This window comes from Cnephaeus nilssonii (genome assembly GCF_951640355.1).
Source record: "Cnephaeus nilssonii genome assembly, chromosome: 15".
Taxonomy (NCBI): Eukaryota; Metazoa; Chordata; class Mammalia; order Chiroptera; family Vespertilionidae; genus Cnephaeus; species Cnephaeus nilssonii.
The window spans coordinates 21,898,435-21,921,999 of record NC_137086.1 but is presented as its reverse complement, the minus strand read 5'-3'; the positions used below and the strand labels follow the sequence as shown (position 1 = coordinate 21,921,999).

The 23,565-nt window shown below is 37.5% G+C and overlaps 1 protein-coding gene across 4 annotated transcripts in view; it reads right to left on the bottom strand.

Moving 5' to 3' along the window:
• MTA3 (metastasis associated 1 family member 3) overlaps positions 1 to 23,565 on the bottom strand; it is a 123,143-nt gene that overhangs the window by 12,274 nt on the left and 87,304 nt on the right. For 2 of the 4 annotated variants that reach the window (XM_079792515.1, XM_079792517.1), the window contains exons 10-16: positions 21,386 to 21,460; positions 19,568 to 19,626; positions 15,621 to 15,745; positions 12,688 to 12,839; positions 11,592 to 11,814; positions 3,842 to 3,928; positions 556 to 702 (exon numbers count right to left, since the gene is read on the bottom strand). In XM_079792515.1, coding sequence (XP_079648641.1) covers positions 556 to 702; positions 3,842 to 3,928; positions 11,592 to 11,814; positions 12,688 to 12,839; positions 15,621 to 15,745; positions 19,568 to 19,626; positions 21,386 to 21,460 — 868 coding nt within the window. Of the gene's footprint in view, positions 1 to 555; positions 703 to 3,841; positions 3,929 to 11,472; positions 11,815 to 12,687; positions 12,840 to 15,620; positions 15,746 to 19,567; positions 19,627 to 21,385; positions 21,461 to 23,565 lie in introns of those variants that run through there. The other 2 variants (XM_079792516.1, XM_079792518.1) reach the window with 2 other exon arrangements.

The window sequence follows — 23,565 nt, the reverse complement described above, 5'->3', positions numbered from 1 at the left end:
CCAAGAGAAGTACTTTGGATAAGAGGTGATAGTTCTGTTTTTCCATTAGAAACAAATTGTTATTTCTGTATTTAGGACATCACTCAGGCAATTCCGTTCATGACTTATAGCACTCTTGAGCAATTAAAAACAATTATAAGATGAAAGAAGTAGGGGACAAATGTCAAATTCAGAACAACCCACGGAAGGCTGAAGAACCCCCGGGAGCACTGCTGTCTCAGACAGAAGGCGCAATCATCCCTTCTGCTCAAGGAAATATAAATGAGCAGTGAGTGTGCATCCCAGCAAGAACATTATTACCCAGCAGAGGCAACCTGCTAAATACACACTTCATCTCTGAACAAGCCTCCTAAGAGGAAGTGGGAGCAAAAATGTTCCTCCTGAAGAGGAGAAAAATCACCTGGCAAATGTCTTCACCATGGCACACGGCCACCTTCCCTGTCATTCCCCTCACCACACTTTTAGTTACACATTCTTAGATTTGGCAGACGATGCCTAGCAGTGGCCAGGGGCCACGCATATCAGAACGGCCCCTGCATTTCTGGGCTTACTTACCACCCAGCCCATTGTGATGACTGTAGTTTCTTTTCCCCAAAATGCTCAGAGTCGTGTGATTCGGGGTGGTTAGCATTCGCTTGGTAGTTGGCGTTTGTAGAGTTGGTGTAGATCTAATTACATTAGGTTTCTTCGAAGGATGGATCTCTGACGGAGGAAAAAAGGTTTCTCAACTCAGAACATAGTATTAAAAATCTCTGTGTTGAACTTCCCTGGTTAATAGGCACACATCTTATTTCTTAATGAGCTGAGAGTCGGTTCCTTAGGAGCCAGCCTGTTTTCCCAAGGACCTGCATAATTAATCAGCTTCAAGTGCTGTTACCATGACTGCTTTCCTTATCAAAAGTGAGCTGGTTCTTTCCTGCTAGCTGGAGCTCTAGCTTCATGTTGTCAGTACAAGCAAGAAAAAGAAAGAAAAGGGAAAAAAAATACTATAGAAGGTCACTTAAATACAAGCTCTACTAAGGGAATAATAAGGCATCTGACTCTTCAAGGTATTAGCAATCCAAAAACTATCTGGAGAGGTAGCCTCAGAGAAAACCACATCCGTGTTCTATCAAACCAGAACTTAGCAAGTGACCATGGCTGGTGCATAGAGCTTTCTGAAAAACAGGGTTCCTCCTCAGGTTCTGCACCCAGGGTATGGGACCAGGCTCAATCACTCCCCGCCCAGAACATATTGATATACGTGAAATCTGACACCAAACTCCAACTCCTAGCGTCAAGAAGCAGAAGAAGAAAAGAGGCTATAGCACAGAACCATAATGTGCGCGTGGTATATGTGTGTTTAAGTGAAGCATGTTGTTGTCAGGCACACAGCCCAGAACCACTCATTCACTTTTTGGACAGAGTAGAGGGACAGCAATTGCAATACTGTAGGAATTGGAATTTGAGGACCTCAGTCTAGTACTGACACTGAACAACCTCTTCTCCAAAGCTAAACTTGCTCACTGATTCTGAGTTAACACCCAGGGTGCCAACCAAGCACAAGCCACCCTTCTTTTCAGGTGAGGCCAGGATAACAGCCTCATTTACTGAAATCTAGGAAGAGCCGTTAGCATTGTTAGAATTACTATATCTTGTTCTGGGCAAAATCCTACACTTGTCGAAACTGGATCAAGTACTAACCAAAATACGGCGCTGATTTTTCTTTTTCCAAAATAGCATTGAAGGTCTGCTAACCTCATTTTAAAAATATGTATTTCTTATTGATTTTTAGAAAGAGAGGAAGGGAGAGGGAGAGAGAGAGAAACATGGATGTGAGAGCAAAACACCCATCAGTTGCCTCCTGCACACCCGCTACGGGAGATCAAGCCCGCAACCCAGGCAATGTGTCCTGACTGGGAATCAAACTGGCAACCTTCCGGTGCAGGGGATAACACCCAACCGGGCCACACCGGCCAGGCTGCTGACCTTATTTTTATTACAACCTCCACACTCTGTGCTCCATCCAGACCAGGCAAACTTGCATTCCCTGAGCTTTTCAGGTCCTTGACTCACTGAGGCCTTTATCCGGTTCTCTTGGCCTCTAAGGGAAAAAATATTATTTTCCTGTTTTTCAAATCCTATATATCTTTCAAGGCTGAGATCAAATATTGCTTTCTTCATGTAGGCTGCCTTAACACTCGTCAGAAATAACTACTCCTTCCTCCAAGGGCCCAATGCATATTACCTGTAATTCCTTTACAGAATCCTTAACTGTCTTAACCTGTGTACTTTCCCCAGGAGACCAAGATTTTTGAAGGCAAGGTCTTACGCATCTGGGTGTTCCCAAACCACTTAGTATAGTGTCTTGTACATAGTAAATACTCAGAACTATGTTATGTAGGGATATAATTCAGCTAGTAGGACAACTCAGCTTTGAGCATATCTGGGAAGAACCCACACCAGTTTACCCACAGGAGGGATACACAATTACCTGTGGGGAGGCCAACTAATGTGCAATGCTATATTCTATTTTTTATGATCAGAAACTTTGCCTTACAGGTGAGAAGGGGCTTCTAGGATTAGGTCTAGCAAGGAAAGACAGACAGCAAACCTCAAGGATTTAACCACCATGATCTAGGCCATGCCTATGATAACCATGTGAGATGCTCAGGGACTATCAAAGCAACTCTTTAGCCCCCCCCCCCCCCCCAGGAATAAAACAAGAAATAAGGTGGCAGACTAATATCAAAGAGGGAGTTGTGAGCTTCTGACTGCTAGCATGCTCAGTGAGGACCAGATAATATACCAGGCTCAAGGCTACACTTTGATTTAAATGACTGGCTGTCTAAAGTTTGAACACTTCATAACTACAAATTCTGGCAGAGCAATAAGGTTCAGTGCAACTCTGACTACATATTTCATTTACTGAGAAAATGAAAAGGCAAGACTATTAGAAATACGCCATTATAGCTTCTAGGTATATTAGGAACCATTATTTTGCAAATTATCTTAAGCCTTTGCCAAAAAGAAAAGAGTTCATTGCCCAGTAATTTTTTATGCTATTGTTAATTGTGATATTTCAACATGTAAATGGAACCATCATCTTTGGCAACTTTCAGAAAGCAATATAAATGCTCCTCTTTCAAAGTAATCTTGATTGGCACATCAAAACTATAATTTTTTTAAGGTAGCTTAAAAATCAGTTTTATCTTTTTTTTAAAAAAGGTAAATAAACCAATCCTTTTCTCTCTATTTAAGGGAAGGTGTGAGGTGGACTGAAGTACTAGAAGGATCGAAATCATAATATTAGGCCCAGCCAGTGTTGCTCAGTGATTGAGCACCCACCTGTGAACCAGGAGGTCAAGGTTGAATTCCTGGTCAGGGCACATGCCCAGGTTGCGGGCTCAATCCCCAGTAGGGGGAGTGCAGGAGGCAGCAGAGCAATGATTCTCTCTCATTGATGTTTCTATTTCTTTCTACTTCTCCCTTCCTCTCTGAAATCAATAAAGATATATTTTTAAAAAATAAATCTACAATCTTAAGACCATTCATTAATAATTTAATGGTTCTTATTTTCATTTTGTTGCTTAATCTGTATTTATATACATAAGTATACATTGCATTTTTATTCAATGACTTCTTGGGAAAAAGTAAACAAATCCATAATTGTGTCTGTTGTGTATATTTTGGTAATAAAAAAAGTTTCTAAAACAAGATAAATTGACTCTACATATGAAGGTATCCAATTTCAGCTATTCAAAAGGCTTGAATTTAATTGAGGCATGTCAATTTAGGATAGCCAAATGTTTCTAAGATACAGAAATTGTTGAGGTTTTTTCCTCTATTAGAAAGTACCCACCTAAATACCCAATGATACATGCCAAAGGTTTCCTGGTGCTTTTGCTTTTCAGTGGACTTCCAGAGAGTTCAGCATGTCTGTCTGCATCTGAGGAGAGAAAGAAACATGGAGACAACCAGTGAGGCCCATTTCTCTTCCTACACTACAGACACCACAGAAATAAAAGGTGCAAGTGCAAAACAGTGCAAAACATCCACCAGATTCCTGTGTCCTTTCCTTTCGGGTTTCAGAAAACCATCTTGAGATTCTGTGTGTGCCCATCTGAAAAGCGGTGGGAATGTGCTTCCTTTCTAGCCACAGCTCTTCTACATTAAAGCAGAAAATTCTCCATGAAGTACGAGGCTGAGTCCATCCTAATGTAGGATTAATCTGGCATGGAAGGCAGACGTGACAGCTGACAAAGGTAACTAACCCCCTCGGCCACCCCTGACTCAGATGGAGTGGTTTTCCACTGAGGAGCACTTGTCTAGCTTGGTGACACTCAATTCTGTTAGATGACAGCCTGACAAGGACAAAAATGGGTCATTTGGTTTTACCACTGGCTTCCTAGCCTTCCTATCCCACCCTGATGACATTCGTGCTGAGATTTAAAAGGTCACCTGTATGCAGAGTATTTTATCCGCTAATCAGGATCAGTAAGGTACTGTGAGGATGGATATTAGTTGATAAGAGCTCACAGCACATTCCTCATACCCTGCCACAGGCATTTCAGACAGAAAAATAAAGCATACACCACGAACACTCTGCATTTTAATGAGCTGTCATTAGGACAGAAGAGTAGATGTGGAACCCGGCTGCCTCTCATACCAGAGTTGTTGTAAAAATAGAGTTTGAAGGGACAAGAAAAGTGTATTGAAGTTGTTTAAATTTGCATATATTGTCATAAAGCTTAACAGAGTGACTCTGGCAGGTATGATTCTACTATATCTATACCTTTTCACCACCTTCAAACATTGGACAAAAATGTCCTATAGGCTGACTCAACTTAAGAGAATTTGCTCTTTCACAGGCTGAGGCCACATTTCTAGGCATACATACAAGAAATTTCCTTTGACATCCATAGGAATTCTCTGCACTATTAAAACATACAATTCTAACGCAAGACACTGGGGGCTGGGGGGTGGGTGAGGGCATGTGCTGCAGGGTAGGGGAGGCTGGGGGAAGGTCAATGGGGAAAAAAAGAGACATATGTACTACTATTTGTAATATTTTAAACAATAATAAAAAAAAAGAAATACATAATCATTTAAGAGCCCCCCCCCAAAAAAACAAAAAAAAACCCATACAATTCTATCTGAAACCTCAAGTAATTTAAAGTTAAAAAAATTAACTTTTTCATAAGCTCTAGCCCTCTCTTTCACCAAGGAAACTCTTTTCTAATAACAGAAAAAGGTGGGAAATAGCATTTTAAAAATATTAAAATAGACAAAGTACATACTACAAAGATCCTCAAATAATAGGAATCTGAATATGTATCCCAAACACTGGCTAATTATTATGAAACCACTGACAACTATGATGATTCCATTTCTTTTCCTACTATTCAGCTGATTTCCTTTGGGGGGAAACTTACTAAGCTATGAAGTTTTTCACCCATTGTTAATAGCGAAGATACAGGTGGAAATATAATCAGCATACTTTGGAAGAGTAATCTAATTAAACATTAAAAAGCAGCCCAAATCCTACAAGGATCAAACACCTGTCAAATCACTGTGAACTAATACTAAATAGTAATTCCTTCCTAATATTATTAATTCTTCTGAAGTTCTATTTGGGATGAGGACAAGAGAAAAAATTTCTCCTTTCTATTAATAAAGCTTGAATGAATCCTCTTGGTTATTTCCTCAGTGTACAAGACAAAGGCAATCGCTATATTACTAGTGATTAGACTAACTTTGCTCTTTATTCCAGTCTATAAGGCTCAAAGGAAAACTACCAGTGTGGCTGCAATCGATGGACTCCCATATATCCATCACCTTGACAAGAATCAACAAATCCATCAAAGGGGTCACCAACACAATACACAAAAATATTTCACCTTACTGTTTTTAATTTCTCATTAAATTAGTTGGAGTAATTATGTGATGTTCCAAGTGACAATTTACAGAGCACCTGAATGGGGGATCAAAGCTCTTAAGAAGGATCCATATTTTACTAACCCCACACAAATCAGCAGTCTCAACTATAAAGAAATTGAAAGGTGCTAAAACTACGAGTTGCTGTTTAACATAAAAATGGCAGCCATTCAGTGATATATAAATGGAAAAAAAAACACATTCCACCCTGAGGGAAGGATCATAGACAGGATTATCAGGTCCACACTTGAGTTGGTTAAGTAGAATCTAACTCCAAGTTGAATTAGCATCTTCGGATAAGACCAGGCCAGTGTGGGTCAGTCCTCACTCCCAAATTATTCTCTTAACTACTTAAACAGAGATCATTCGTTAGTGTGCAGTAAAGTGCACAGGTAAAGGAAGCAATCTGACAAACGCCCAAAGAACCCAGAAGGAATCAAAATCTGCCCAGAGACAGGGCGAACTCCGCATCTCACTCAAGTTACTTGACTGAACACAAGGCACCTTTCATTGGCTTCCAAGAGGATGCTCTACATCTCCTTGAGGTAAACCTGGAAAAACACTGTTACTTTTATTGCAGCTGATGGCCATTTTTTAAAAAATGATTTGGAAAGATTAGGGGGATAAATGAAATGGAAAAACTGCAAAAAGTAAACACTGAATCAAAATTCACAAAAACCTCTCACATGGGCTTTCGAGATCGCTGTCAAAATAAAACCATCCACAGAATTTTCTTTTAGGAATTGTAGAGGCATTTCTAAACAAGACACAAAATATAGGTGCCATTAAAAAAAAAAAAAGATAAGTTCAACTACGTTTTAAAAAATCTATTTGCTAAATACATCATAAACAAAGTCAAAGACAAAATGGGGAAATATTTGCATCACATATCACAGATGAGCTCATTTCCTTAAAATATAAAAAGTTCCCACAAATCAAGACTTTTATCCAACAGAAAACAGGCGAGGGGCAAAAACAGTTGACAGAAAAGGAATGTACAAATATATGCAAAGATTTCCATCTCACTCAAAAAGAGAAATGCAAGCTCACATGTCACCCGCCCACTAGCCAAGCGTTTGAAAGATGCGCAACACTGCTGGCGAGGTCCTAGAGAAACAGGCCTCTCTAGACACTGTGGGTGGGAGTGTAAGTTGCACTTTTCTGAGGGCAACTGGGTAGCAACTAGCAAAATTCAAAATGCATGTTCATCAGTATGAAGTATCTATGTAGGGATATTTGTTGCAACATTACTTCTAATAGGAAATGATTGGAAATAACCTAGGAATTCTTAGGTTAATTAACCTAATTTAATTTTTTAAAAATTAATTTTTTAAAAAGCAATCCAGAATACTTCTGGATACTTTAGATACTGGTAACAGTGGTTACCTTTGAAGAGTAGGATGGGATCGGTGATGAGATCTGTAACCACTTTTGTATCTTTAGAAAGATTTGAAGTATCCATTCAGAAACAAATTTTATTACCAAAAATACCAAAATAAAAAACCCAACTGTTCTCTCCTAATGTTAGAGCTTAAATTTTCACAGAAGTTTATACAATTAATAACTTTGCTGAGCCACCTCTAAAAAATAATCAGTAAATATGTTACAAATTTCTTATGAATATGAGGCCTTGGGATAATTCCAAGTTGAATTAGCAGCTTCGAACAGAAAAAAAATATATATATATATTTTATATATATATGGCTCCAGGTGCCTCTTGAACTTCATTCTGGGGATACTGCTGTCATTCAAGTCTGGTATGCTATCAACTCAGAAACCACTTACTAACCCATGCAAGCTACAAAGGTGGCAGGTAACTCCTTTGGATCCATTTCTCTAAGACCCAGCTTCACCTACAAGACGCTGCTAATGCACCTACTTCTTCCTCAGTCTCCGAGGATCCTGAATCTCAAACAGTAACCCTGTGCTCAGCTGGTATCAGGTGATTTTACTGATCTTTGATGAAGTCATCTGGTAACTTAATGTCTGAAGGCAGTAACAAAGGAGGAACCCCATTATCACATCGTGGCTTTTTTACTGAGGGGAGTGGCATCAAAGGGGAGAAGGGACAGGCTAGTCTGTCTGAAACTTGATGCTGTTACAACCATGACATCAGTCTGCAAATCTTGTCAAAGACACAGTACTTTAATGCAATGTTTGGTTTGGGGTTTAGCAATGCATTTTTTAAAAATGTTTTTATTGATGTTAGAGAGAGAGGAAGAAGGATAGATAAGATAGAAACATCAACGAGAAACATCGTCGACTGGCTGCTTCCTGCACCCTCCCTACTGGGGATCAAGCCTGCAACCTGGGCATGTGCCCTGACCAGGAATCGAACCAGGGACCTCTTGGTTCATGGGTCAATGCTCAACCACTGAGCCAAACTGTCCGGGCTAGCAATGCATTTTTAATAAGCACTATCTATATGGTAGAATTGGCTCAGGTATTCTACTAATTTTAGTAATTTGGGGCATGGACTTATATATTCACACATAAAAGTATACTATTAAGATGAATAGATATTTGGAGAAATTGGTTTTAAAAAATCATTTTCCATATATCTCATATATATAAACATGTTGGTCATAAAATATACTTATTTGCTTTTAAATTATTTAAAATAGAAACTATATTCCCATGGTTCAAAATTGAAAGTCTAGAACAGTGGTCGACAAACTCATTAGTCAACAGAGCCAAATATCAACAGTACAACGATTGAAATTTCTTTTGAGAGCCAAATTTTCTGAACTTAAACTTCTTCTAACGCCAATTCTTCAAAATAGACTTGCCCAGGCCATGGTATTTTGTGGAAGAGCCACACTCAAGGGGCCAAAGAGCTGCATGTGGCTCGCGAGCCGCAGTTTGCCGACTACAGGTCTAGAAGAATGGAGTGGTAAAGTCTCCTTCCCAACACCTTTCTCTCAGCTTTCCAATCTCCCTTCCCACACTACTTCTTACGTTTTCCTTGGGATATTTTACACATATGGAAACAAAGATTCCCCTTTAAGAACTCGTAATTAAGAGTATGGTCTCCCCCATCTAACTGAGAGTTTAGCTCCCCTCTTTTTCAGTCATATGCAGTCTGTAACCCCATAAATTCTGGTTTTGATGGTGCTGATGAAGGGGTCAACTTTTATAGTGCTTATAAGAGGAAGATGCTCAAGTTCTCAGGGAAAACTATTTTCCTTTTCCAATATTATGATGAAGTATTCTAAAATGCATTAATTAGAGCTCTTAATTTATCAGTATCTTTAGAATTACAACCTTTTACCTGATTTAAAAGAACATTCATATTGCACCACAGTGATTAACTTTGTGAGGGGAGTAACAGGGTCACCACTGCCTTTGAGAAACCAAGAAAAGCTTACACCCCAAAATACACATACATTCTCACTGGACCAGAGACATGGTTGCTTACAGACACCAGGTTATTAACACCTGATCTTCTCACTAACAAGCCAGACCAAGGGACCTGCTGAAGAGGCTGCAATAAGGTACACATAAGGGAGATGATGCAAGAATCAATTATATGCTACGAAGAGTTCATTTGGCTGTCTGAAAAAATAACTGAGCAGATGCCTGCTGAAGCTTTATCGTTTTAAATCTCAAGGTAAAATTAATTATTCTGAGAATCTAATTATATATGTAACCCAATGAAGCTAAATACAAAATAAAATGTTCCTTGAATCTCATCACAAGTGACTGTTCTTTTATTATTACTATATATCTATGTTTGTAGAAATAAAATACAGGTAATTTGATCTTAACTTTTTAAAAGCACCATGGGCTTTCAATTGGGGGGGGGGGGAGGATAAAATGAGGCAACAGAAAAATATATTTCACTGAAGAATAATCAAAATAAACACAATTTGCAAATTCACTGAGTAATGAACAGAAAGCCACAGGAAACAGAAGCTTCCTCAAGCAGCCAATTTAGTTGGTGATGGTTTCTTTTCCATTCATAGGAACAAAGATGGTATTGGATCCCAGTCAATTTCAATGGAAGAATTTCATTCATTTTCTTTCTCAAATGTTTTTCCTCTTAAGAAATTATATATAAAAGTATGTGTTTTAAATCAACTAAGCACTTTAGGTGAATATAAATATTCCAGTTCCTTAAAATTGATTGTAAAAAGTGAAAATAGCATAAATCCCTCAACACGGAAATGCTAGCAACGAAACCTCAACATAAGCCTAAATTCTCAAATACATATGAATCTAATGTAGCTAAATTTCCCCTCCATGGGACTCAGAGATTACTATCAATTTCCACTCCCTTTACAGAGCACTTTTCTTCTTATAAAGCTTTTACCTGTAAATTTTTAAAGCCTTTCAACTATTCTGCTGAAAATTATCTTTAGGAACAAAATGTTTTTCAATCATTATTCCTTTTATGGATACCCTCTCTTTAAATCAAAATGGGAACATCCTGTAGTAAGAATTTTATTATCTAAAGGACAAAGGAAAAACATCTACTGAATATCTTTCCTATTTCCTATGTTAAGCCAGACAGCAAGTTTTCTCATCCTTTAGGGCAGGCGTCCTCAAACTACGGCCCGCGGGCCACATGCGGGTGTTTTTGCCGTTTTGTTTTTTTTACTTCAAAATAAGATATGTGCAGTGTGCATAGGAATTTGTTCATAGTTTTTTTTAAACTACAGTCCGGCCCTCCAACGGTCTGAGGGACAGTGAACTGGCCCCCTGTTTAAAAAGTTTGAGGACCCCTGCTTTAGGGGGAAAGTTGTATGGCTCTCACATGCTAGCCAGGAATGTGACTGAAAGGAGCATGTCTAGAATCAGAGTTAATACATAACTTATGGACACATTTAAGGGTACATGGTAATAACAGAACAATCCATAATTCATTGGTACATATGACCTTTGTTCTAACAAAAAAAAAAAATGAAACACAAGCAAGAATGAATGCATTGCAAATGAGAGCAATAAAGTCATGTAAATGTTTGTGGAAATATATATGATATATGATTATGAAATGGAAACCAAATTGGACAATAGAAAGAATGCTCAACCACAAATTCGGACATGAGTTTGTAAAAACTAAATGTGTATTTTCAGAAAACTCACCCAAAAGACTTTAAAATTCATTTGTAATTTGCTAAATCTTCTAATAAATCTAGTGTTTATTATAAAGCACTGTGAATTTCCAAAATATTGTATGATAATTGTAAAAGGTTCATGAGAAAACAATACAATTTATAATGACATACAATTTTTCATTAGTGTAAAGTGGCAAATTTTATTCAAACCTAATGAATTCATGCCAGACTGGACTGCATGTCTCAGTTACGGGGTTTCACTGTACCACCACCCTGGGGGATTACATTGTGACACTCCCTTCCAGGTAAAAGTGCCTCAGTAAGACCTACGTAAGGCAATTCCATCACAAAGCCCCACTGGACAGGACCACCTCCCATCATCGTTTGCTGAACATTATGCAAATACTGCAGAGGGGCAATGTTTTCTTTTCAGGTTGGCATAATACAAATGGCAGCAGACAAAAACAATGTTAAAAAAAATAAACCAAATAAAAGGCTGTACACAAGAACTTATGTTTATTGCAAATAAAAACAAAAACAAAACAAAAAAGAGAGTGGGAAAGAGAGAAAATGGTCAGAAGCACAACACATAAGGTTAAGAATTCAAAAGCATCTTACATTCTGCCCTAATGGCAGCATAATTAATAGGAACAAACGGCCGTCTCGCTGCCTGCCGCAGCCGGAGGGTATTTTTGCAGACCTGACGAGCAAATTTTGTGAAATATGTAGTGTGAAGGAAGAAAGCTTGGCGGGTCTTCACTGCAGACTTTGGGCTCCCAGTGTTGCGGACGGGCATCCCCTGCATGGCTTGGCGAGACATGTGGCTTCTGACACGGGGGTCCTGTAGAATCAGACACCAACAAACAGGTGAAGAACAGAGCTGGTTAAAGTGCAGCACTACTGGCATCATGCTCCAAGAACAGTGCAGTTTTTAAATCTTCCACGGAATCATCTATAACTCAACACCCTACCCCAAAGGACAAGCTTAAAAAGTGTGTACTTGTGGATAGAAGGTGGGGAAGTAGAGAAGAAAACTGGGTTTGGGTGGGGGAGTATGTATATGTTTTTAAATTGACCCTAACAATCCCAAACTATATTCATAATAGTTTTAAAAAAAGATGCCAAGGGGTTAATTAGATTATTTTGAGTGTTGTTTAAAAAAATATTGAAGGACTCTGAGATCCTGTTAGTCCTCAAATATAATAGTCTCCCTCTAGTAGACCTGGGTGCTGGATATCTGCTATGAGAATTTTTCCAAAATCCTATTTCAACTGTTGTTCACCTCAAAATTAAGTCCACACGTTCTTGTGCCTCCTATGATAGCCAAGGAGTGGGGAAAAAATGTTCAAGTTGTTATTTTATGTAATAAGATACAATTTCAATAGTATCTAAAGCCTGCAAACTGTTTTCCCCAAAAAAGCAATTAAAACAAACATTTAATCGGTAAGCTTTCTACTTATGCTAAGGCCTCCCACACACATCGTTCTTTTGTCTCGGTAATCTTCTCACAAAACAAATATTTTGAATACCTGTGAAGACTGGATCTGTCCCTGCCCTTCTCTCCACCCTCACCCTGAATATTGTGGTGCTATGTTTAGCTATAAAAATTGTTTGCTTTTAAATTACCTAACACTGTACTTCGGTTTTCAAGGACTGATCCAGCCATTGAAAAATATGACCATCCTCAAGGCTAAAAGGACTATTGCTCATGTACCTCTGTAGGTGGGCTGGGAGATAACTTCTCTTCTTCTGACTGAGTGGGCATTTTCAGGCCGCCATATTTTTTCCAATAGAGCCAACAGGTTGCACATAATCTACACTGCATATTAGGTGGACCCCAAGAATACCACTGATGAGACTGTGTAGCTAAAGATGGAGAAAAAAGAAAAACAAAGATGCTATAGAATTTGTAACATCAATATATAATCAAATTTTTCAAAAAATATTCCAAAGCCACTCTCAGTTTACGTTATTTTTCTTCCCCCAACTTACAAACCATATATGAAAGTCTAATATCCTACATAACAAAGGGCTAATATGCAAATCAACTGGCAGAATGACCAGTCGCTATGATGCACACTGACCACCAGGGGGCAGACGCTCAACGCAGGAGCTGCCTCCTGGTGGTCAGTGTGCTCCCACAGGGGTAGCACCGCTCAGCCAGAAGCTGGGCTCATGGCTGACAAGTGCAGCGGCGGTGGCGGATCCCGCCTCCACTGCAGCGCTAAGGATGTCCGACTGCAGGCCTAAGCCATCAGTCGGACATCCCCCAAGGGCTCCCAAGCTGTGAGAGGGCACAGGCTGGGCTGAGGGACCCCCTCCCCTCAGCCCCTAGTGCACAAATTTCGTGCACCGGGCCTCTAGTATACATATAGTTTTCAAGACTCAGAATTCATTAAAAACCACATATATATACCAAACGCCCGTGCATCTTTCTAAGAGAAGCTATTAAGTGACGTATCCTATATAGTATGTTGTGTTGCTGAGGGAGTTTTTGTTAATTACAAATATTTTCTATTGTGTACATTTCTGAAAATAAGCTATCAGAAAATTATTAATGCTATTAGTGTTTAAAGTTTAAAGCCAGTTTTCCAAACCTATAGTTCAGTTACAGTACTCAGAGGAGCCCCACTGATAGAGGTAGGAATGTGACAGAAGTAGGTATCTGTTTTTTATTCCTTAATCAACAGATAAAATAATTATTTTAAATTTCTTCCTTTAAAAACAGAATTCCTTCAAGACTGTGATTCTATATTCAGTGAGCATATGTGGCGGACATCACAGCATGCTTAAGACCTAGTAACTTAGTTGATTTATCACATAGCTAAACACTGCAAGCCTGTGCTAGTCTTATTCTGCAGTTTAAATTACTGCCATATAACAGTCGAAGTATTCCCAATCTGAAGTTTGAAAACATTGACACTGACACATTTAAGTTAATGAGGTGCATAAAAATCATTATTATAATTCTGTAAGTTTGCCTTGGAATATTCCTCCCGATCTATAGCAGATAATGTTCAAGCAGCACAGCCAGGAGTCAGCTAACACTTCATAGCCAATGTCAAAAAAAGAAGATATGGTGATCGTTATAATCAAATTGCCTTTTTAGTTCATTGAGAATAATACTGTGCACCTCATCATGTATTACTTTTGGAGGACTCCTTGCAAGCAGCAGCCCCAAAACCTTCCTCTTAAAATTTAAAAACAAATCATAAGTTGATTTTTTTTAAAACACATATGATAAGAATTTTACATATTAGGCATGGACTTATTTTAGATTCTGAAAACAAAATTTTTACCCAAACTAAGACATGTCATTTAATATTTGTCAACAAATGCTTTTCTCCACACATAATTAATTCATGTTCAATTGAAAAATGACAAATAGAAAAGAGCAATTTTTCTATAATGGTACACCTTATAAACATATTATATTATTTTGATAGAAATTATTTTAAAACGTGAGCCAAAAATAAATGTTATAAAATTAAGAGTGCTTATTTGTCATGCATACAGAAAAATGACAGATTATTTAAAGGTATATGTGAGATTATCTATGTGTAAAGGGGGTTATAAATAAAAGATAAGACAGATTAAGTCACTACCATTTGTCTCCAGGATTCTTTTTTTTTAAATTTAAATATAAATGCACTTCAAAATCTAAGAAATCCCAATTCAAAAACATTTGTGATGCAATTCATGTAAAATCTTGACCAAAAGAAGGTAATTTTCCACAAACTGTTTCCCTTTGTGCTCCCAAGGTGCAGAAAATGGGTAGATATGTACCATTCTATGAAGTCACAATTTGTCTGGCTCACACCTTCCTTGGTTTCAGAAGAGAAATTTTATGATTTGGTTTTAAGAGCCTTTTTAATGCTGAAACGCCCTCATTCATATGTCCTTAGGGCAGCCGGCTGCATCTACCCTCAAAGAGCTGCTGAGAGACAAAAACTAGGGACCAAGTAGAACTTAATAAATATTTGTTTTCTTCCCTCTCCCACCCAAGCATACTCTGGTTGGTACAAAACATAAGATGATAATGTCACCAACACTCCATTAAGAGATGATATTGTTGTATGAGATTTTAAATAAACATAAAAAGTATATCAACTATGTAACAATTCATCTCACCAACCCAATAAATATAATACTACCAGCCTCTGGTAGAGATTTTTGACAGGAATGAATAAATTGGGATCCTCAGATCAAAAACAAATATCATAGAACTGCATCTCCCAAGCCAGTGCTCTGAGGGAATCTGGTCTGAGGACTGTAAGCAGAGTTTACCCCCACACAGGTATTTCCTACAGATTTATTTGGAGCCTTTAATTTGTCAAAGTATACTGAGAAACTCCAAAAGGGGATTTGGAATATTTCATGGGGTCATGGTTTGCACAAAGCTAATAACAACTATAAATGCAACTCAGCTAACAATGCTGTATCAACAAGCACAGGACCCCACAAAAGCAAATCAAAGGAAACCCAAGACTTAAATACTCAGTGTCCAGGTGGAAGATAAGGCATTATTCTGCCCTCTGCGCAGTACTGACCTCATGTACCTCCCTCCCACAGTGTCAGCACAGTCCCACACACTTCACTGAGACAGGCCTCAAATGAGAAAAGAAAGCCCCGCTAGAGAAAACTTACCGTAGCAGCTCTCACAGGCTCGCCCTAAGAGGGGATTCTGCGGCTGGAATGTGGTTCCAACAGCCCCATTCACAGTACCAGGTTTGCCATTGCTGGTGGATATTTGGTTGGGATTCGGTTTGCTGCTTCCAATGAAATGTAAAGTAAGGTCATAAAAATGACTTGTACAAACAAGGCAAAGGCTCTACACTTCATTACTGATTTATCTGAATTACACATAAATAAATCTGAATGCTTGGTGAAGAAGAAATACACTGGTAAAAGTGAACCCAAACCATTCATCTTTACAAAACAAGGCTATGTACAAATCACTGATGCCTGGCACTCACAAAATAAATAGAGCCATCTCTCTTCTCCACACAAATACAATTTCCTTAGGACACCCTCTGATTATTTTGAAAAATACAAGTTATTAAGCTGTATCAGCTATCACAAATTCTCCTGAGAAAATAAAATACTTTTATGAATCATATTAATGAAGCCGAAGGCGATGTGCTGTGTTCAGAGGAAGGCACTGTCCCGGTCCTGCTGACTCCTGAGGGAACTTACAAAAGACCATGATTAACACAAACACTGGATGTCAATGGGGCATATCCAGAGTTAAGTCAGCATTTCAGGAGACTTTGCTCATGATAATCATTTCTATTATGTTTGAACTTTTATGAAGATTACATAGCATTGGAAAGTAGAGATTTTTCTCTTCAAGAAAAAATTTTAGGAGGAAAAGAGTGACATCATCAGAAGTGTATGTGCCAATTTCCCAGAGGCCATAATTCCCAGAAACATGTACCCCAGATTATCTTCTACTTGCTGTGCAAACATGGCTAACTTGTCCCCATCTAGGGTAGGCTAACTCCCCAGCTTATAAGTCATGACTGAGAATACTGCACAGGTATACATAGTATGTCCTCAATAAACTCATAATTCACTTAACATGTATTTATTCAGTATCTGACTTCAAGGAGCTTTCACATCTATTTGGGAGAAATAAATGCTGAATGACTATATCTTCCCATGATTACTAAAGTAATGAGTGGTCACAACTATCAAGACACTTGGCGTTTCCACACAGAGTTGGTTCAGGAGTTTCCTCTTTGCTGTTTTTCATTCCCATAGTTCCAATTACCAGCAAAAGCCTAGAATGTAAACTTGGCCTGACAGCAAATTAAGAGTTCTTCCTGGCATTGTTACTGTAACTCTTGGTGACACCCAACACCACCCCCAGATTAAATCATTTAACCTCTGAGTGCTCTGAGGTCCCTATTCTATATACAGAGCTATTATTTACACTTTTAACCTGTGCCAGCAATGTGTTTTGAAGACAACTTGGTTTTAAAAACACATTTTAAGCCAGAAAGAATGTATTTCTCTTCTTACAGTTTTCACTTGGAAATGTACAAAATGAAAAGTGGTAAGTTAGAATGATTAAGATGTCCAAGGGAAATAATATTTCTGATTTTTAAAAATCTACTATAGCTAGATAGACATGATGGCCCCTTGAAATTAAATGACTTCCCCAAAATATGAAAATTTCTGACATTTAACCCTGGGCTAAAATATATGTGTTGAAAAAGAGCTAATATAAATTTACAGTTGAACTGCCTGAAAAAAAGAACAAGAGTACATACAACTTTAGTTCTTCACCTGAATCTAGAACGTTATTTGACTGGATAAACTACTGACCTTAATATTATAATAATTACAAAAGAGAAACAAGTGTTCAAAGGCTGAATATAGACATGTGAATCACTTAAACTATGTTTTGCAAAACCAAGTACCTGCAGGTTAATTCTCAGGGCACAAATGAGTGAGGTCAATGTGACCATCCGAATAAACTTTTACTCTAAGAAAAGCATGAAAGATGTTTTAAAGTCACATTATATGAAACTGCCCTTTTATCTGATGCCCAAATCTTTCCTCCTCCATCAGTGCTCCAGATTCCACCCCTCCACCCTCTTGAGAACTTTGTTCCCTTGATTCTCCTTCCTGGACCCTCCTCATTAACATGTAATGTATTTCTCCTATTTTAAAAACTCTCCCATTTCTCTATCCCAACCTACTCCCCAAAGCCGAGAACTTTCTCTCGACTGCCCTTTGCTGCAGTCTTCAGTGTCTGCAGCACCCTGGCTCTGTGCAGTCCTCACCACTGCATTAAAGATCACCAATAACTTCTGTGATGCTAAGTTCCCTGGCTATTTTTCACCAGCATCTGACACTGTTGATCTCTTTCCCTCCTTGAAACCCACTCCTCTCTCAGCTTTAATGATAATAATGCACTCACCGCGCTATTCTTTTTTAACTTTCATTCTCTATCTGTATCTGACATATCAACACTGGATTTCCTCAAGCTTGGTTCAAGGCATTTTTTTTCTTATTGATTCTCCTATGAAATCTCACACATAGTTTAAAACACAATGATATATGTTGATGAAGCTCAAATTTTTATCTCTAGCCCAGAGCTTTCCCCTGAGTTTAAGACCAATATATCCAACAATATATTCAACACCTCTGTGGACACAACAAACTCAAAATGACCTAACCTGGTTCTCCACCACAGTTTCTTAGCTTGGTGAACACACTTTTCCTTTGATATGACAAACATTGTAAAGTTCAAGAAAGCTGGTATGCCTGCTTTTGAAAATCTGAGACAGATGAATCACAACAGATTTCCTTTGGGGAGTTATTCTTTTGTAAATAAGTCAAATAAAATATATAAAATATTAGAAACCACTCTGCAGAAGGGACATTATATCTCTGAATAAAAATTATGGGCCCCATAAATTACATATTATCTGTCTTGAGATAAGAGATTAGTAAGATGACTGGCCAGTGTGCTCAGTGGTTTGGAGTGTTGTCCCTACACCAGAAGGTTGCGGGTTTGATTCTCGGTCAGGGCACATACCCGGGTTGTAGGTTCAATCTCCTCTTTCACATCGATATGTGTGTGTGCATGTGTGTGCCTCCACCCAACCACACCCTGGCTTCTCTCTCAAAAATCAATAAAAGCATACCCTTGGGTGAGGATTTAAAAATAAAGATTAGTAAGAAATATTACAATTCATTTCCCATGAGGCCTCTTATACTAGTATGTAAAACTGTCTTAATGTATCAAAATTCAGTAAACAAAAGGCTAAGTATAAAACAACTGTACTGAACTCACAGAGTGAGAAAAATCTTGGAGCAGTACATAGAACTTTGTAGTACATTTCATTTTTATCCCCAACGAACCTAGGATAGCACTATATATGTGGTGCTCAATAAACTAAATTTTCCTGAACAAATGAATGATTGAAATCCAAAGATCTCAAGAAAAAGATTATAATTCATTTAAAACATAGCATATGAAAAGAAAATTGGCATCCATGTTGATATAACAATGTTTTCTAACTCCAAAGGAAAACAATGATAGAATGCTAGACCAAAACAATAAAAAGTTATTCACTATTTATCCAATATATACAAAGTATGATTACAATTACTTTCCCTAACCCTAGCCCTACGCAAATAATACAAAATTAACAACCAGATAAACAACATGCCTCAAAAGGGCAATGTGCATTACCAAAAAAAAAAAAAAAAAAAAAAAAATCCATTCTACCACATACAAGTTTCATGAGTTGGTAGCTTTCTGAAATACATTTGCTTCAAACAATAGTTTCATGGTTAGTTTCCTGACACTTTCCCCCCCAGCTGTGACAGAAGAACAATTTAGGGACAGTCTTTCTCTAGTCCTTTCGTTGTCTACGTGGTGTTTTTCCTACCAGCCATTTTTCTCTCTAAAAATATTATTATAGTGATATAATGGGAAGCAAGTCTCATGCTTTGTAGTGGAAGAAAATAAGATACACAATGAAATTCAAATTTGACTGGAACTGACCAAAATGACACATTTTGTTTTAATAGAATTAATAGCATGACAATTATTTTAAAAGATTTCCATTACTTACTAAGTTGGGATATACACTTGTTTCAGTTTACTCTCTGCTTCTGCTGCTTTTAGACGTTTCTAATTCAAAAGATAGATAAAATATTTTACATACAATGCTTAGCAACTATTACCACATCATTGTTTTAAAAATTCACAAGAATATAATTTAAAGCATAATTCAAAAGTTGTCATTTTAAAATATGCATATAAGCTGCAGTAATTTCTAAGAAAAGTCACTAGATTCTGAGAAACAGAACTGTAAGTATTAATAACGTTTTAGACATAGATTTTAAAAGTAAAGCAATGAACAACTCCGTCCCCCACATGAATGAATAAACAGGACTTGTAAGTAACCGTTTTTACTTTTCAAATTTATTTTCTACCGTATTTCTTCTTTTGGTTTTCTGGGAGAAAAAAAAAAAAAACCACACATCATCTTTACTTTTAGAAAAATATTCAGAGGTGATTAGTTTTCAAAGTCCATGCAAAAGAAAGAGATAGTAACTATTCTAAGTACAATTAAATAAGCATTTACCCTCAAATGTTGGGAGGTATGCAGTATACTTTATAGCTTGGCTGAACTCACATCAGATTTTAGGAACCAATTAGGAGCCAAATGCAGGAAAAGGAATGGGAAAAAGATTATGTAGTCAAATCCAGAAACTGATCAACACAACATGAATGCAAATAGGGAAGGAAAATAATATATGGTAGATATAAAAAATAAGATAAACCAAATTATTTCTCCTCATTTTCTCAATGAGAAGTAAACAAAAACATTTAGGGAGACAACTTAAAACTTTTAGGGACGGAGTTGAAATTTCTGAAAAGAATTTTATCGAAATATTTTCAACCATCCTTGATGCCATCATCTCCACCATCTTTGGGGACTCTTTCTGCTTTGAGAAACAGTTCAGAACACCTGGTCTTCATTTCTACCTACCTAAATTGTTTCAAATAAGCACTTTTTAAATTATATATGATGTTGATTCTAGAAATGTTTCAATAAGCCATGGGTGTCTGGCTATTCACTATTCATGATCTCAACAACTCACTATGGCAATTTTTAAAGTGATTCTTAAAATGTATTTTTATAGCATCCAACACTTGCCACTGTGCAATCACATACTTAGGAAAAATAATGTCTATGTTAAATATATTTGCCCCTTTCCTTACCAGTTCTGACATGAGACTTAGAATATAAAAACAAGTACTGACAGGGGTCACTTCGGGAAAATGTGCCTTTTCCCAGGAAATGGTGCTCAAAATAAGTAACTGAGAGAGTTACCTCAATTTGGGACACGTGGGAAGGAGTCAGAAACAAATCATTCCCTGCTTCCAGAAATAATTTTGGATAAAAATTTATGTACAGTACACCAAGGCATCAAACTAGTAAGACTAATTTTCCAGTTAAGATAAAAGATTTAGGAGATATGTCCACACAAATGGCACTGGTCTAAACTTTCAATATGTAAAAATAAGTTGCTCAAAAGGTGTGTGCTAACATCACATCTTAGATCATTCCCTTCAAGTATACTCACAAAGAGATGAAGCACCAGGCACCTGCAAGGAAAACACTGCCTCTCTAGTGGTACCTTCCCTGTTGTCCTTCCAAAATAGCTATCATAATAAATTCTGAAGTAAAAAAAACAATATTAAGACTAAAATCTTAAAATGGTATCTTAAGGATATGAAATCATGCAGTTTAAAATAGTCTAGAAAAGATAAAGCAAACAAGACAAATTTTAAATTAAGTATATTGCTAAGAAATATTCAAATATAAACAGAAAGTTCACTTTAATGTAATCATATTGGTAGTGATATAAAAAAAAATTACCTGCTGAACGTATCTGTCAGTAGTTTTCCACATGTAATAATATTCAATGATGCTAGTCAATGATTTCCAAGGGAGCTGAAAATATATTTAACATGATAATGAAAACAAGCTACTATAGCAACTGCTTTCCTTTAAAACCACTACTTTAAAATAATCAGTCAAATATCCACATAGAAGATTCATCCAGTTTATGAAAACTGAAATTAATTCTTAGCAAAGGGTATCTCAAACAAGTTATATTCAGTTAGGACTAATATATAACACATTCCCTTTCTATTTCCCGTTTTGCTAAAAATTACAAACTTTATGACTGATACTATTTTATGACTTACCCAGGAACACAAATTTTAGAAATGACATTGAAATAGATCTAGCCAGAGTTACTTAAACTTCCAAAGATGCCAGCTACCATGGGGTGGCGTGTGATCTCTGACATACTTCCCATCCTTTAAAAAACTGCTCTATTTTGACTTATTTTTGTTGTAAAATAAAATTAAAACAAAACTCAGAAGAAAAACATAGCCAAGTGTGGTTCATACTAGGAAAACAGAAAGCTTGTCTTTGATATTTTTCATTATTCAGAAATGGTCACATGAGCTCCCACACTTGAGACCCACAAGCAAAGAATATATTCAGTATGTCCTTCTGTAAAGGGATATTTGTTAGTCACTCAAGATGCAAATCAGGGCAGATCAAATTTCAAACAAAATGACTGATAACATTCACAACTTTTAGCTGTAGCAGCAGACTTTACAGATAGGTGACTCAGCACTCCCTCTGACTCCCATCTAGCTGTCCCTAATGCACTATCGGGTGAGAGAATTAAAACAGCACTTCCTAAACTCAGTGAGTTATATAATGTCTAATTACTGGGTTGTATACCTGAAACCAATATAATATTGTATGTCAACTGTAATTGAAAAATAAAAAATTATTTAGTCAGAGAAAAAAAAATAGTACTTCCCAGACTACACTGCAGCTTGTGTCCCACATGTACTAGTAAAACATCTCTGCCATTCCTATTACCTGCACATTTAATTCACCTATCTGATCTGAAGTGAAAACAGATGGAGTTTAGGGAAAGGAACTTATTTTAAGTTTAATTGGGTGGCAATTACAACAGTAATTACAAATATGGTCTCCTTGCAGGACCAAATCTGCTCAGTCACTGGCATTTGCATTACAACTAAAGCAGTTTTCTCCAATCCAACAAGCAATCTAATAGAATTGAAAGGGTCTAAGGGATGGTTTAAGGAGCTTATGACATGACCTCATAGGGTGAGAGTTATTGGCAGAGTCCCCTAAGGTTTTAAGCAAGCTGAAAACTCTTCATCTGCTAATTATTATTCTTTTGAGAAATAACCCCCCTGACATACAATTACCTGGAAACCAAGGGACCATGTAACCTGAGCTTCATCATGAGCCAGACTTTACCTAACTAAGCCATGAAGTCCTAATCAGGCATGTTCAGCACCACTACTCCCTTATCAACAAGAAAGGGAGGTCATGAACACATGAAAACATGCCCTAGAGTGTCTACTCCTAATGCAGTATCATTTCTCCCTCAACTCTCACTTATGGCTTCCTGGGAGTTCCCTATGACATGTCAATTTAAGAGGAAATAAATCTGACTGTGGCAGATGGCTTTGCACGATATATTGGCAACAAGTAGAACTCGCCTACTCCTGCATTTCAGCCCAAGCAGGAGTGGCTCTAAAGCACAGTAAAGAAGGTAGGTCCTTTTGGAGGGTGGAATATTAGAGTAAACTTAATCTGGCTTTCTACTTTGAGTTGAAGGAGAAATGGCCAGAATTACTAATCCATACCCATTTGTGGGCAGTGGTTAACTTGTTACAATGATCAGGGACTTGAAAGAAATCAGATTAGAATATTGGTAACAATAAGGCTTAGAAAAGAGGTTTATGGGACAGACACCCAGGATGGGCCTGAGTGTGAGGGTATTTGTGTCCTCATGCTTACTCATAAGTTCTCTTTGCAGAAAAATTCTCATTAATATCAGGTGGATAAGATTATCTCCTCTATGATGATTAACCAGACTCTTTTCCTAACCACACCAATACTCAAAGGATACATAAACAAGTGGACACAGAGGCAAGGAGACAGAGATTACACATGGGTGCTACACAGGATGTCCTCTCACCAAATCTGATCCAATTACT